Source organism: Chenopodium album, chromosome 9 (genome assembly GCF_948465745.1).
Source record: "Chenopodium album chromosome 9, dcCheAlbu1.1, whole genome shotgun sequence".
NCBI lineage: Eukaryota > Viridiplantae > Streptophyta > Magnoliopsida > Caryophyllales > Amaranthaceae > Chenopodium > Chenopodium album.
The window spans coordinates 33,688,658-33,702,795 of NC_137842.1; the positions used below are offsets into that span (position 1 = coordinate 33,688,658).

At 31.7% G+C, this 14,138-nt stretch overlaps 1 protein-coding gene across 1 annotated transcript; it reads left to right on the forward strand.

The window, feature by feature from the left end:
- The first annotated feature begins 1,476 nt into the window (after positions 1-1,476).
- Positions 1,477-11,730, forward strand: LOC145559719 (indole-3-acetic acid-amido synthetase GH3.10-like). Its single transcript, XM_081621060.1, has 4 exons — positions 1,477-1,945; positions 2,155-2,256; positions 9,583-10,412; positions 10,975-11,730. Exons 1-4 carry the CDS (start codon positions 1,644-1,646, stop codon positions 11,520-11,522), a joined length of 1,782 nt encoding a protein of 593 aa, XP_081477186.1. The 5' UTR covers positions 1,477-1,643; the 3' UTR covers positions 11,523-11,730.
- The last annotated feature ends 2,408 nt before the right edge of the window (positions 11,731-14,138 follow it).

The window sequence follows — 14,138 nt, forward strand, 5'->3', positions numbered from 1 at the left end:
TGTTACATAAAACCAAACCAATTTCAACTTCATTTAGCTTATTTAATCGGTAGTATCTCGATGGTTGAGTCAACGCCTCTCTTGGGTTCGACCCTTTCTTACCCTTGCTATTAGCTAGTGAGATCAAGATAGGACTTTATCTTTGGTAGGCTCGACGACAGCCTATCAACTACCTAACAAAAACATGAGATTATATATTAAACTTTTACTTTGCCTTTTAATAAAGAGTATGACAATATACTTTCTATATGTTAGATAGATGTGTACATTTTATCTATTAGTTAGAAATAACTGTTTTTTTTTTAAAAAAAAAAAAAATGATTTATCGTACATTGAACAGGGCCTAAGCTAGTTGATGATTAATTTTCAAACCTATAGAACAACTGTAGTATTAATATAGAACATGATAATATTATATAATGAACATTATTTATATTACCCACTAAAATCCAAAGATAAAATTTAAAAAACATTTTACAATAATCAATGAATATTATGTCATAACACAAGTACATTACTCTTAATTACCGTAAAAAAAACATGGACATTTTAAATAGTTTAACAAAAGACCTATATGTTTTTTTACATTTTAACAGTATGTCTTTTTCACTTTAGTTATACGTTCATTTAATTTCTATAATATATTCTTTTTGTTTTTCTTTGTCTTTGTCTTTTTTATATATATATATATTTGTGAACATATGCAGTGATTAGTATTTATAATCAACTTTTGGTTTTAAATTTAAAATTTATATTTTGAAATTATGCAACCATTTTAAAACAAGACCTAAGCTTAATTTATTGCATAAATTCTTAATTCCTCAAAATATTAGACTTGTGTTGGAGGTAGTGCTTCAATTAATTAAAGGGTTGTTGTTAGTGGAATACAATCTTAGAATATTTCCTATTTTTTTTTTTTAATTTTTTTTTACAAACCTATTTCTGTTTAATAGTTATGCATTTATTAGGTTAGTGTGGTAATGGTCTAGTGGGGAGTGTCGTAATATTAGCAGTATAATCATAATATACTACATTTGTTGATTTTAAGTTGCAACTAAAGAATTTTTATGTCTCACAAAAAAAAAAAAACATAATTTGGTCCGACTGTTATTAGATAAACATAATTTGTTTACCAATGTGATAAAATAGTATTTCTCAACAATTTGGCCTGACTGTTATATTGATCATCGATATCCAAGATTCCCAATAATTATTGGATTATTACAATTCACCATAAATGTCAAAAAAGGATCCAACATTACATAGCCAAGTATATATGCCAACCTGTGAAAAAGGCTGATTTAAATCTTGGTCCCTTGAACAACAACTTGTTTACGATGACCGTCACATAACATCTGTCTTTATCAAGTCTTTCACTTACTTTTTTTTGTGGTTTACATGCCTTCGTACTCTTACCTAGCATTTCAACCTACATACTATCACCTTCATTACAGGGTCCTTCAACGTTGTCAGAATTATTGAGATAAGATAGATGGTCATTAATATTCACTAAAATTCATATGTAACAGAATATTCCTATATTATACTTGCTTGCTAACATTTTCAAGTGTATTGTTATTATTAGAAGTATTATTTATACAAATAATGTCATCTGATCACAATTTGTAGGAAAAAAACCAGCAATGGGTGTCGAAGATTACGAAATAATCGACTGGTTTAACGAGATATCCGATAATGCAACATCAGTGCAACAAGAAACACTTAAACACATTCTCGTGGTTAATTGTGGTGTTGAGTATCTAAGCAAGTGGTTAGGTGGCGTAACGAATATTCGAGAGATGGATGCATCTACTTTGGAAAAGGTGTTTACTAAATTAGTCCCGCTTTCGAGTCATGTAGATATTGAGCCTTATATTTACAGGATTGCTGATGGAGATACCTCTCCACTTCTCACTCAACACTCTATAACTCACCTCTCTTTAAGGTAAAAATCTCTCTTTTTTCTATAATCGCTTTTTTCTATGTTATGTACTTGTTTGCACTTTTGACATAGTTATTAGATTCATCTCAGAATATACTTTCACAACAATATCAACCTTTTGTATTGTTGAATGTTTCAAACAATTCGTATTATTTTTGTTTTGTACGTGATTTCATATAATATTGTATGATAAATATTGTGAATGATTGTAGCTCTGGTACCACTGAAGGAAGGCAAAAGTACGTACCTTTTACTCAACACAGTGCTCACACTACTCTTCAGACATTTAGATTGGCAGCGGCTTATAGATCAAGGTTTGAGTTCTTTTTCTTACAATCATCAACTATTCCAATCAAGAAAACTTAAATAAGAAAAAAGTCGCCTTATAATTTGTGCAAAAATAGTATCTTGTCCAAAACTTCTTTTTTAGTGTATTGATATGATATATCTTTCATTTGGATTTGATTAATCTATCAATTCTTATGACTGTGCTTTATTACTATAACTAATTTCATGACCAAAGAAATATTACATAGACTATGCTACTAGTATTATCAACCATTAAAAATTCTACTGTAGTCGTCGACTACGGACGACTACGCTAAGAGATTAAATCTGAACCGTTTATTTGTAAATTGACTAATCTTAGTCGTCTAATTTGACACTTATGCAAAACAGTCATCAAGAAATTGTTTGTTTAATTGATTTAACGCATGGAAATAATTTTTATTTTTTTACTAAAAAAAATATTAGCAAATAATAAATTTTTCATCTTCAACCTTAAATAAATCTTCCTATGAATCTCAAATACATCTTATGTACTGTCATGTTCAACAACCTAAGATCTTCATCTCAATTCAAACCAAAAACCTTCACCCGTCATAAATCTCGTCCATAATTTACTTAATTGTATATGAAATCAATAAAATTAATGTTAGATTATCAAAAGTATACTTCAATTTTAAGTCTAATTAACTCTAAGATTTAAATAATACAAGTATAAAAATTCATATAAAAAACACTATCATATCTTATACGGAGTAATTTTGTGTTTAATTTTGAAATTTCATACTATAACTTTGGGAGTAATTTTTCATTGTTGAATGTTGAAGTTGCAATGATATTGTTGAAGTTGGACATAATATTTTTAAATCATTATCATAACAATATCTATGTTTTACGGCTAAGATAGTGATTTTATAAGTTATATTATGATCAGTCAAGTTTTGTTATTTGTGTGCCATTACTGAACGTTTGAAGCTCGGAAAAAATTCATTCAATTTTTTTTTATAAATTTTTTAAACCTATATATTAGAAAGTGGGGTGAATTTAAAAAAAAAAAATTAAAAAATAAAATAAAAAGTGGCGTGAGTTTAGGTTTAGGAAGACAAAATGTGATTTTAGGCTAGAATATTCATTAACTAATTAAAATTTAGTGCAATCATCCTTATCCTTATATACAATAGTGGATGCATAATTTTAGGCTAGAATATTTATTTTAACTTAAATTCCAAAGATATAACTACTATAAATTTGGAACTATTTACCAAAAAAAAAAAAAAAATGGAACTTGGTCAACTGTATAATAAATGAGAGGATAATAATAGTGATTAAATTTATCTTCTGTCAAATTGATTTTCAGTTTATATCTTTTCCTTAATTAAATTATTATAATTATGCATTTATGTTAATGATATGATTGTTTTACAATAAAAATATAGTCATGGTTAATAGTAAATATGCAATCATTTTATCATAATCACAGGTATATACTTTCATGACTTACAAAGTTTCAATTATTAAATTAACAACAATAAGTTGATTTTGAGTTGTCTTACAAAGTTCCAATATTAAATTTAACTTATTCATTACGAGTAATTTAAAAATGGGTAATGATATATCCTATATGTAGCCCTAAGGGTTATATATAATTATATAAACATTAAAAACACTCTCGAAAATTATATAAAATTAGAAATTTATGACAAAAACACGCGTAAATTAATTTAATTAGTGTCTATATTTTGATGATTTCCTAAATTTATACGATCAAGTGAGAATTCAATCCTTATATGTAACCCTAAGGGATATGTATAACATTTTCATTTAAAAATAAGCCAACTTTCATGATTAGTTGTATAAATGTATAGGTTAATAACCAGTTAATGTACTACATGTCAAAGCATTATTGCCTTATTGGTGAGATTTGTTTAAAATATTAATTTTAAAACTTTTGGTCCTTAAATTTCACTAGTATAAACGTAGTATACTTAAGAGCTCTTTGGATGGTTAAATTTCATCTTTCGTTCTGTATCACTAACAATCTAACATTATATGTATACTTGTACATTGTGTAATGTTAGGCAATCTGACTAATATTCAGTAAAGATAAATTATTATGGGTCTACTATTTTATTTTGTTCATGTCAAAGTTAATTATATTAAATATTGTGATTTTTTTAAAATTTTCGGACATAATTTTTAGTAAATATATTTTAAAAAGATTCTTTATTAGCAAGTACTTACAAGTATGTGTATTAGTTTTTCAAAAAGTATGTGTATTAGGTAGCAAAAATAAGTCATTTACAAACCAAATTAAGTACAACGTGTGAATTAATTAAGGAAAAATTCACATGATTAATCCCAACTATTGTTAGTCTTCCCAAATTAATCCCAACTATGGATTATTATAGAATAATCCCAACTATGAAGAGTGTCTTCCAAAAATGATCCGGTATGACTTGTAACCGGTTAAGTAGGTAAAGTTTTTTTTATATTTTTATTTTAAACATCACTCTCTCTCCTCCCCGTGCCCAGCTCCATAACCACCGGTCCACCACTCCTATTTTGCTCCCCTCCACCACCAAGCCACCTACGTATGTGCACCATTTTTTTGCTTGCCCTTAATGGCTCAATGTCTTCTTTGCTACTCTCTCCTCTTAATGCCATTGTTGACCACTGTCGACCTCGGCTGCGATCACGACCTTCCCATTCTTTCCTTTCGGTGGGTGGTTTGAACAAATAACCATCATTTATCGATTTCTTTGTTAGCCACAAAACACCGCACACCATATCTACACCACTGATCAGCGTATTGCCGTATTACTACTTTTACTCAACACGCACCGATCAAGTTCAGCTCCTCCGATCCCTCATATTTCCATTGCATTTTCTTCCGTTACTTCATCTTGCCCCTAATTTCTCTCCTCTTCATTAAAAAGTAATGATTGTTGTGTTTTTTCATTTAAAATCAATGGACAAACAACAATAATTTATATAATGAAAAATCATAAACGACAATGATAGTTTATATAAGTAGTATAGATAGGTTGTACAGTAGTTGTATGTTGTTAAATTGGAATTTTTCTCATTGCTGTCATGTTCAATCAACAATGTAAGCTCTTCTCTTTCTGTCTTCTTCCCTGAACTCAATAATTTAAAAAGGACAGGGTCGATTTTTTTTTTGTAAGATATATTATTGCAGATTGTTTAAAAAAAAAAAGTATAAGCCAATCACAATATGCCACCTCATACAAACAACCGGTTTAATAAGTTAAAACAGGTCACAAATCAATTCTATAAGACACCTCCCATAGTTGGGGTTATTCTAGAATAACCCATAGTTGGGATTAATATGAGAAGACATCCAATAGTTGGGATTAATGGTATGAATTTTTCCATTAATTAAAACTATGGGTCCATTTTGTTCGCCTTATTTTCACTTTTTTCAAGTTCAAATAAGTTCAGTTCAAAATAAGTTCTAATAAGGGTTGCTCAAATTCAAATTACAATTAAAATAAGTTTTAATACTAATAGTCCAAATAAGTACTCGTATTAATGTAGTCTCACTCACGAATATTTGAATGTTGTTATTAAATTAGTCTTATTACAATCTATTAGGCAGTCTCAATTGGTATTATATAGTCTCAATAAGAAAAGTTGAAGGTTGTTACAATCAATTAGGCAGTCTCAATTACATATGATAGAATCTCAATAAAAAAAAAACAAAAAAAAAAAAAAATTGAAGGTTGTTACAATCAATTAGGCAGTCCCAATTATATATTATAGAGTCTCAATAAAAAGAAGTTGAAGTTTATTACAATCAAATTAATTAGGCAGCCCAAATTAAGTATTATAGAGTCCCAATAAGGAAAAGTTGAAGGTTATTACAATTAAATTAGATAGTCACAATTAAGTATTATAAAGTCTCAATAAAAAGGTGAAGGTTATATATTACAATTAAATTAGGTAGTCTCAATTAAGTATTATAGGGTTTCTATAAAGAAAATTTGTAGATAATTACAATCAAATTAGGTAGTCCCAATTGAGTATTATAGAGTCTCAATAAAGAATAGTTGAAGGTTATTATCAAATTAGGCATACCCAATTAAGTATTGTATTATACAGTCCCAAAAATCACAATAAAGAATATTTGAAGGTTATTACAATCAAATTAATTAGGCAGTCTCAATCTATAACTAGTACTAAATTAATTACCGCCGACATCACCACTGTACATGTGTCAGCTTCTTATAAAAAAAATTTCCCTCTTAAATTATTTGTGACATCATTCTCTCTCTCTCTCTTTTTTTTTTTCCTTATCAAAATAAAGCTAATATTTGAAAGTTGTTGATTAATTATACATTTTTCTAAAAGCTTTTATGGCTAAAATGACTAATTACACAATTTATTAGTGATGGTAGAGTTTGGATTATTTTTTCCTTTTTATTAATTTTTCAAATTTTCTATAATGAATCAAATACGAATGCTAACATTTTAAAAAATTTATTATAACTATGAAGTTAATTAGAATATTTTTTGGCTTAATTAATCTAACTAAAGGGATCGATAACAATTTATTATGTTTTGCTTAAAATATTTATATTACACACATATAAGTAAGTTTTTAATTATATTTAAACCGTGCATCGCACGGAATTAACCTAGACTACCTAGTTAAGTATTATATATAGTCCCAAATCCCAGTAAAGAATATTTGAAGGCTATTACAATCAAATTAGGCAGTCCCAATTAAGTATTATATACTTCTAAATTCCATTGAAGAATATTTGAAGGTTATTACAATCAAATTAGGCAGTTTCAATTAAGTAATATATAGTCCTAAATCCCAATAAAGAAAATTTGAAGGTTATTACAATTAAAAAAAAAAACATAAATACTATATTTTATTCATTATTTTTTTTATTATTTTTTATAAAAAAAACCCTCCTCGATCTCTAACACTTTGTTTGGATTGAGAGAATTGGGGGAAAAGAAAGAGAAAAGAAAAGAAGAGATCTATCATCTCTTGTTTGGATACTATAGAAGGGAAGGAAAAAGAAATGGAAGGATTCATTTTTCCCTCCCTCCATTAATAAACCAAATCCTTTCAATGTTGGAATTATATGATTGAGGGAAAACGTAACCTTACCGTCCATATCCTCTTCCTTATAAAACTTATTATATGAACTTAGGGCCTGTTCACTTCAGCATAATTTCAGTTCAGTTCAGTGCAGTTCAGCTCCAATCAGTTTAGTTTAGTTCAGCTCCAATCAGTTCAGTTCAGTTCAGCCCAGCTCCTAATTTCCTTCTCTTGTAAAATATTCATTTCAGCTTTATTCAGTTTAGTTTAGTTTAATTCAATTAAGCTCCAATCAGTTCAGTTCAGTTCAATTCAGCTCCAATCAGTTCATTTCAGCTCAGTTCAGTAAATGTGAACAGACCCTTATTAAACCTTATAAAAACTTATTTTAGTTTCAATTATTCTAATCCTTATCATAACTTATTTTTCCTAAACTGAATTTATATGTACTAAACTGAATATATTTGAACTTATTTCAAGTGAAATAGATGAAAATAAGGTGAACAAAACTTACTTGAACTTATTACAAAATGCTACTAGTTAGAAAGTTATTAAATTTATGATGATAGATATGTTTTTATGATATAATTTATAAGTATATACAAGAAAATAATAATAGAAATAAGCTATTTCATTTCAATATTTTTTACAATTCGTGTTGTATATACGATCGCACGGGTCTAATCTAGTAGAATAACAATCAAATATAGGTAACTATCCTAGTAATTGTTTAATAAAATTAAAAAAAAAAAAAAAACTATGCTAGTAATAAAAATAAACATAATTTTATCAAGATAGTATGATTTTTTTTTTTTTTTGAAAGAACTCAAAGAAGTATGTCACTTTAGTTAGAAAATGATATTCCTAAAAAAAAAAAAAAAAAAAAAAGGAAATGATATTCCTAAAAAAAGTTAGGGAATGAAACCAATGCAAAGGAGGAATAAAATTTTGTTTTAGCAATTTCATGGAAAACGTTCCTACACCTCCTTTTTTTTAAGAAAAAAAATAATTGAAAATGATTTTAATCTAGGATATATCAAAAAAAAAAAAAAAAAAAAAAAAGCCATCTTCAAAATAACGTTAATGAAGGAAACAATAATGCAAACTTATTAAAATATATTTAGGGAATTGTATCATATATTCAGGAGAATAAATTTTGATAGGATATATTTTCTAGTTTCCTTATTTATAGCTTTCCATGATTATCAAGTTAAAAAAAATATGATTATAAATTTTTTTTTATCTATTTTAAATATTACTCTGGAATTTTGTATGGGAAGTGAGTAAGATTGTCGAATTTGATATGATTTCCTAAATATATCTTAAGATTACTAGTTTTAATTATTTTGTTTTATTTTAATTCATATTCACATAAAATCATACTCGAGCTTCAAACATTCAACAATGGTGGATGATTACTCACTATTTCATATGACTAGCTATGTAATCTACATTAAACTAAAAATCATTCCAATTCTAACAATTAATCCTGAAAGATATAATCCGTAATTTTTCCATTATTTTTTTTTACACAAATAGTTAAATTGATACAAACTCTAAAATAAAAAAATTAAAGCATAAATGTTATGATTAAACATTAATATTATTGATTAATTTGGTACTTTTTGTATGTGATTTGGATGAATAATGAAGATTGGAGGTTGAAGATGAACTGCCCCATTAAAGTAGATAAAAAATTAGGTGCCCCATTGAAAATAAATATGCATGAGGATGAAGGTATACAAATGAATTTCGTCAATCGTGTATTTTGGATGATTTTCAACAATTTAATAACTTTGAATGATTATTTATATATTATAATATTATAACTTAAAAAAAAAAAATTTACCCTCTAAAAGTAATGAACCAAACAACCTTTTGCTGACTGGGCGTTGAGTTGTCACTGAGTTGTCATGACTTAATTGATTTGTAACTTAAAAAAATTCCGAAGGCTGAGATTAAACTATAAAAAACATCAACGGTTGATATTTAGTCTCTTATTATAGTCGAGCATTGCCGTACGACTACGTTTTTGTTTTTTGTTTTTTTTTTTTTTTTTTTTTTGTTTTGACAGGCACTAAGCAAAGCCTAGGGTCATTTGGTATCCCTGTTCCTAGCCTTAATTGCTAGGTCATGGGCTTTCCAAATGACCTGTCTAGAAACCTTAATAATATTACAAAACAGGGAGTTAGAAGCCCATTTTTTTTCCACTTCAATATGTTGATCTTAAAAGTGATTTATAATTTCATACAATATTTGTTTGCTTACACAATTTCAGGGTTTATCCAACAAAAGCAGGAGGAAGGATCCTAGAGTTTATTTACGGCAGCAAGCAATTCCAGACGAAGGGAGGCCTTACTGCAGGAACTGCTACAACTCACTACTTTAACAGCAAAGAATTCAAGCTGAAGCAGGAAAAGACCAATTGCTTCACTTGCACTCCTCTGGAAGTGATTACTTGTGGAGACTATGCACAAACGACGTACTGCCATCTCCTCCTCGGCCTCTTCTTTAGCACTAAAATTGAGTTCATCACGTCAACATTTGTCTTCAGCATAGTTCAAGCACTCGAAACATTAGAAGAATTATGGAATGAGCTATGCAAAGACATCAGAGAAGGTAAACTTAGCTCAAGAATTACGATTCCTTCTGTCCGTGAATCTGTCATACAGATTTTGTATCCAAACCCGTGTTTGGCCTTGACAATTAGAGCATCTTGCGAGGAACTAGAGAAGCAGAGTTGGTCTGGCTTAATACCGAAGTTATGGCCAAATGCAAAGTATGTTTATTCTATAATGACAGGATCAATGCAGCCTTACCTTAAAAAATTAAGGCATTATGCAGTAAATCTGCCATTAATAAGTGCAGATTATGGGTCAACTGAAAGTTGGATTGGGGTGAATATTGATCCCTCTTCCCCTCCTGAGAATGTTACTTATGCAGTCGTGCCTACGTTCTCCTACTTTGAGTTCATACCTCTTCAAAGAAATCAAAGGTATGAAGACGGGAAGTCATCTGCTCTTGATGACTTCATTGAAGATGAACCAGTACCACTTTCTAAGGTCAAGGTTGGCCAAGACTATGAGATAGTCCTAACTACGTTTACAGGTACGTTATCTATATGTTACAAAGCTAATTATTTTCATTCGGTTCATTAATACAGTATTCATATGACATTCCTATTGTTGAAACTAGTAATGCAACTGGAGAAGTTTCCTATCCGTTTGTGTGTTGATGACTTGGTGTACAACAATCTGATGCATGACCGCGTATATAATGGAATGCTACACATCATGTGAATGTGTGATGTACATGGCCGTGTACCTTGTTTTACACAGTCGTGTGGTTAGCTATAATGCGGCTAACAGCTGATGCGTGCATGTTGTTCCATTTATCTACGTAATGCTTTTAGGAACCACAATTTTGGATTTATCACGTTTATTAATTATTTGGGTGTCATTGTAGAAGGAATAGATATGACATATTGGATTGGATATGTCGATAGATTAGTGGTAATTAATCATGATTTTTTGTTGACTCAGAGATGAGTCATTTATGTCTGATATCATAGTATTTGATTGTTCCATCATCATTATGTATCACTTAATTCAACATTAGCACAATTATGATGTATGAAATTAATATTTTCGATTTCAAATTTCTTTTGTAGGATTATACAGGTATAGGTTAGGAGATGTGGTGCAGGTATCTGGGTTCCACAAGGGTACCCCAAAACTGAGCTTCATATGCAGGAGGAAGCTGATTCTGACAGTCAACATAGACAAGAACACAGAGAAAGACCTGCAGATTGTTGTCGAGACAGGGTCTCAGATTCTGAGTCAGCAGGCGGAGCTAGTCGATTTCACGAGCCATGCCAATGTGGCCAGCACGCCGGGGCATTACGTAATATTTTGGGAGATCAAGGGAGAAGCAGAGGAGCGAGTGCTACATGAGTGTTGCAAAAAGATGGATGAGTCCTTTGTCGATCACGGTTACGTAGTGTCTAGGAAGACCAACTCTATAGGACCATTAGAGCTTTGCATTGTTGAAAGAGGAACTTTCAGGAAAATTTTGGAGTATTACATAGAAAATGGGGCTGCTTTGAGTCAATTTAAGACACCTAGGTGTACTAGTAACCAGAAATTGCTCAAGATTTTGAATAATTGTACCGTTAAACGGTTTTTTAGTACAGCATATGACTCAATTAGCCAAAATTGAAGTAGATTGTTTTTTTTTTTTTTTTTTTGAAGTAGATTGTTTATAATAAACATAACTTGGGTGTATTACTACACATGACAAGGTCTAGAGAGGTTTGTTTACAATTTGGTTTAATTTTCATCTGTAATTAATTAAGAAACTAGTTGAAAAATTGTTGAGTTAATTTTGTTTTACATATCTTTAATGTAATTTATCTTTGAATGCCAAATGAATTTCATTTACAACATACAAAAAATATTGATTCATGATACGTACTGAGAAAAATTAAAACAAAGACTAAAAATTGAAACAGAATACTCCTCGATATGTTAGGGTAAGGGTACTAAGATGTCCTAGAAACTAAGTACAATTACTGTCCAAATGTTCTTCGGCTCCACCTAGCCTAGGTATGTACGAAAGCTCCGCTTTGCACAGGTAAATCCGAGAGCTATGCCTGTAAAATAAAGAAGGTAAATTGCCCCGGGGGTATGACTCGGAAAACTCCTCCAGCATCCGATGCTTAAGTTAGCAAACGTGCTTTTAAAGACAGTAATTAGAGAGAGAAAGTTTAGAGAGAAGGAGAGATAATTCAGAAAAAAAAATCCCCTTCATTAATGATTGGAAAGCTATTTATACTTGCACTTTTCAGGTGGCAAAGCTGTACTTAGGTGGATAGATTAGGGGTAAATCTGTACTTTGCATCATTAATGATGGGCTGGATCATGAAGGAACATTTTTGTAATTTCAGGTCACTAAGCCTAGGATAATGGACTTTGCCCAAACATTTATCCCCACGCATGATGTGTGAACGAGATCACGTGCAATTCGGATGTCACGCGATATGAATCAGGTTGAGGCTAATTATTTGTCATGCAAGTCAGAATAGCTTTTTAGGCATACCCGAGGGCTAAAACGAGCCCCATGTGTACCTGGGGGCTAAAACGAGCCCCAAGAACTTGCTAGGGTGAAAACCATCCCCAAGCAATGCTAAACAGGTGTTTGAGCTGCTTTGAGAAAGATGGAGGATAATGAAGGCTTAAAGGTAGCCGAGAGCCTATCTTTTTAAAATTTTCTTCTGAGGGTAAAGCCCTTGTATGTTGCTAAAGGCATGACTTGTCTTGATCTTCGGCTAAGCTTGCATTAAGAATTAATTTATTGCAGTTAAGTGGTAATTAGCTTGTAATTAAGCTTAATCTTTAATAAGAGGCATTCTGGGCTCAAGTATCACCTAAGCCCATGTAAACCATAGTTTTTGGGAGATCATTCTCCTTGGTTTTGAATATATGAATCTCGCCTTATTATCATTTGCTTCATACTTCCCTTAGAGAAACTCAGAAAATTCTCTCCGACTTTCGCTCTAATTTCTTGAGGGTTTGAATGATTCAATTCTCATCGCTTGAATTCATTCGAGTTCATCAAGATCTTTAAGACGTATGTGAAAATTTCCAACTTTTGATTCGCTTTTGTATATCCGAAAGCATGTATGTGTGTTTTTGTACTTAAATATTTTAATTGAGGTGTTTGAATTTTGAATTTTAATTTTCCTAGCAAAGGGTTATTTTAAAAAAAAAATCGGCTATGCTAAACGGGGGAGTAGGAAGTATTAATTTCCTTAAGCTGCCGAGGGCGCGACCTGAAAGCCGATAGGGTGCAGCCAAGTACAGTTGCTTGGCCGGCTAAGAGAGTGAGGTGAGAGTGCAAGTTTTTCCCTTTTCAATTGCTAGGTGGTGGAATGCCTAGCCCTCGGTCAGCTTTAGGAGCGCCGAGAGATGGGCACATCAGCCAATAATTGAGGGGTGTGTTGAGAGAGAGAGATCGTAAGCTAGGTCCGAGAGAGAGGAATGTAAAGCGAAGTAGAGGTGAGATCCGCGTGCTTGGGATAGATCAGGTTGACTGGACAATGGTTTTTAGGGGGAGGAGGCGCTAAGCTCTCGGCTTGGATGAGGAGACGCTGACTGCTGAGCGCTCAGCATGACTTATGAGGTGCGAGAGAGTAGCAGGCCAAGGGTGCAACATGACGAGCTGAGAGCATTACTTATGAGGCCCATGTCCTTGCTTAATAGGATAAGAAAGTAGATATGGGCCAATAACCTAGCTAACAAGCCAAGGGCGTTGCTACCGAGGTCTTAAGGTACGTGCCGAGGGCTTCTCTTAAGGAATGGGAACTTGCCTTGCAACATTCATGGCCTTAGCGTGCCGGGCTGAGCTCTCGACTTTCAATCAGCAAAGTAAGTTTTTTTTTTTTTTTCATAAATGGTTGATACATCAAGGGCTTGCTAGCAAGCTGGGGGGGGGGGGTGAGACGTGCAAGACTGAGCGGTTGAGTGCTTATCTAGGCGAGCATTCTCGCAATCCGAGCGCCTAGCTAGGCAACAACAAAGCAGGTCGACTGTTCGACTTCGTTGAGGGACTAATAAGCTTGGTCAAGGGCTCGGCTTGACATTTGAATGAGTAGCCCGTCAAAGACATGGCATATGCCGAAGGAGTAAGAGTGCGGTGTGAGGCATAGCCAAGGGCTATGTAGGCCGAGAGGTTGGAAAGGTTGAGCGCTCGGCTCTTTCCTAAAACTTGAGTGCTTTGGCTCAGTTTGCCGAGGAGATGGTCAAGAAAGTCGAGAGAGTAGCTTGGTAGAGGGCT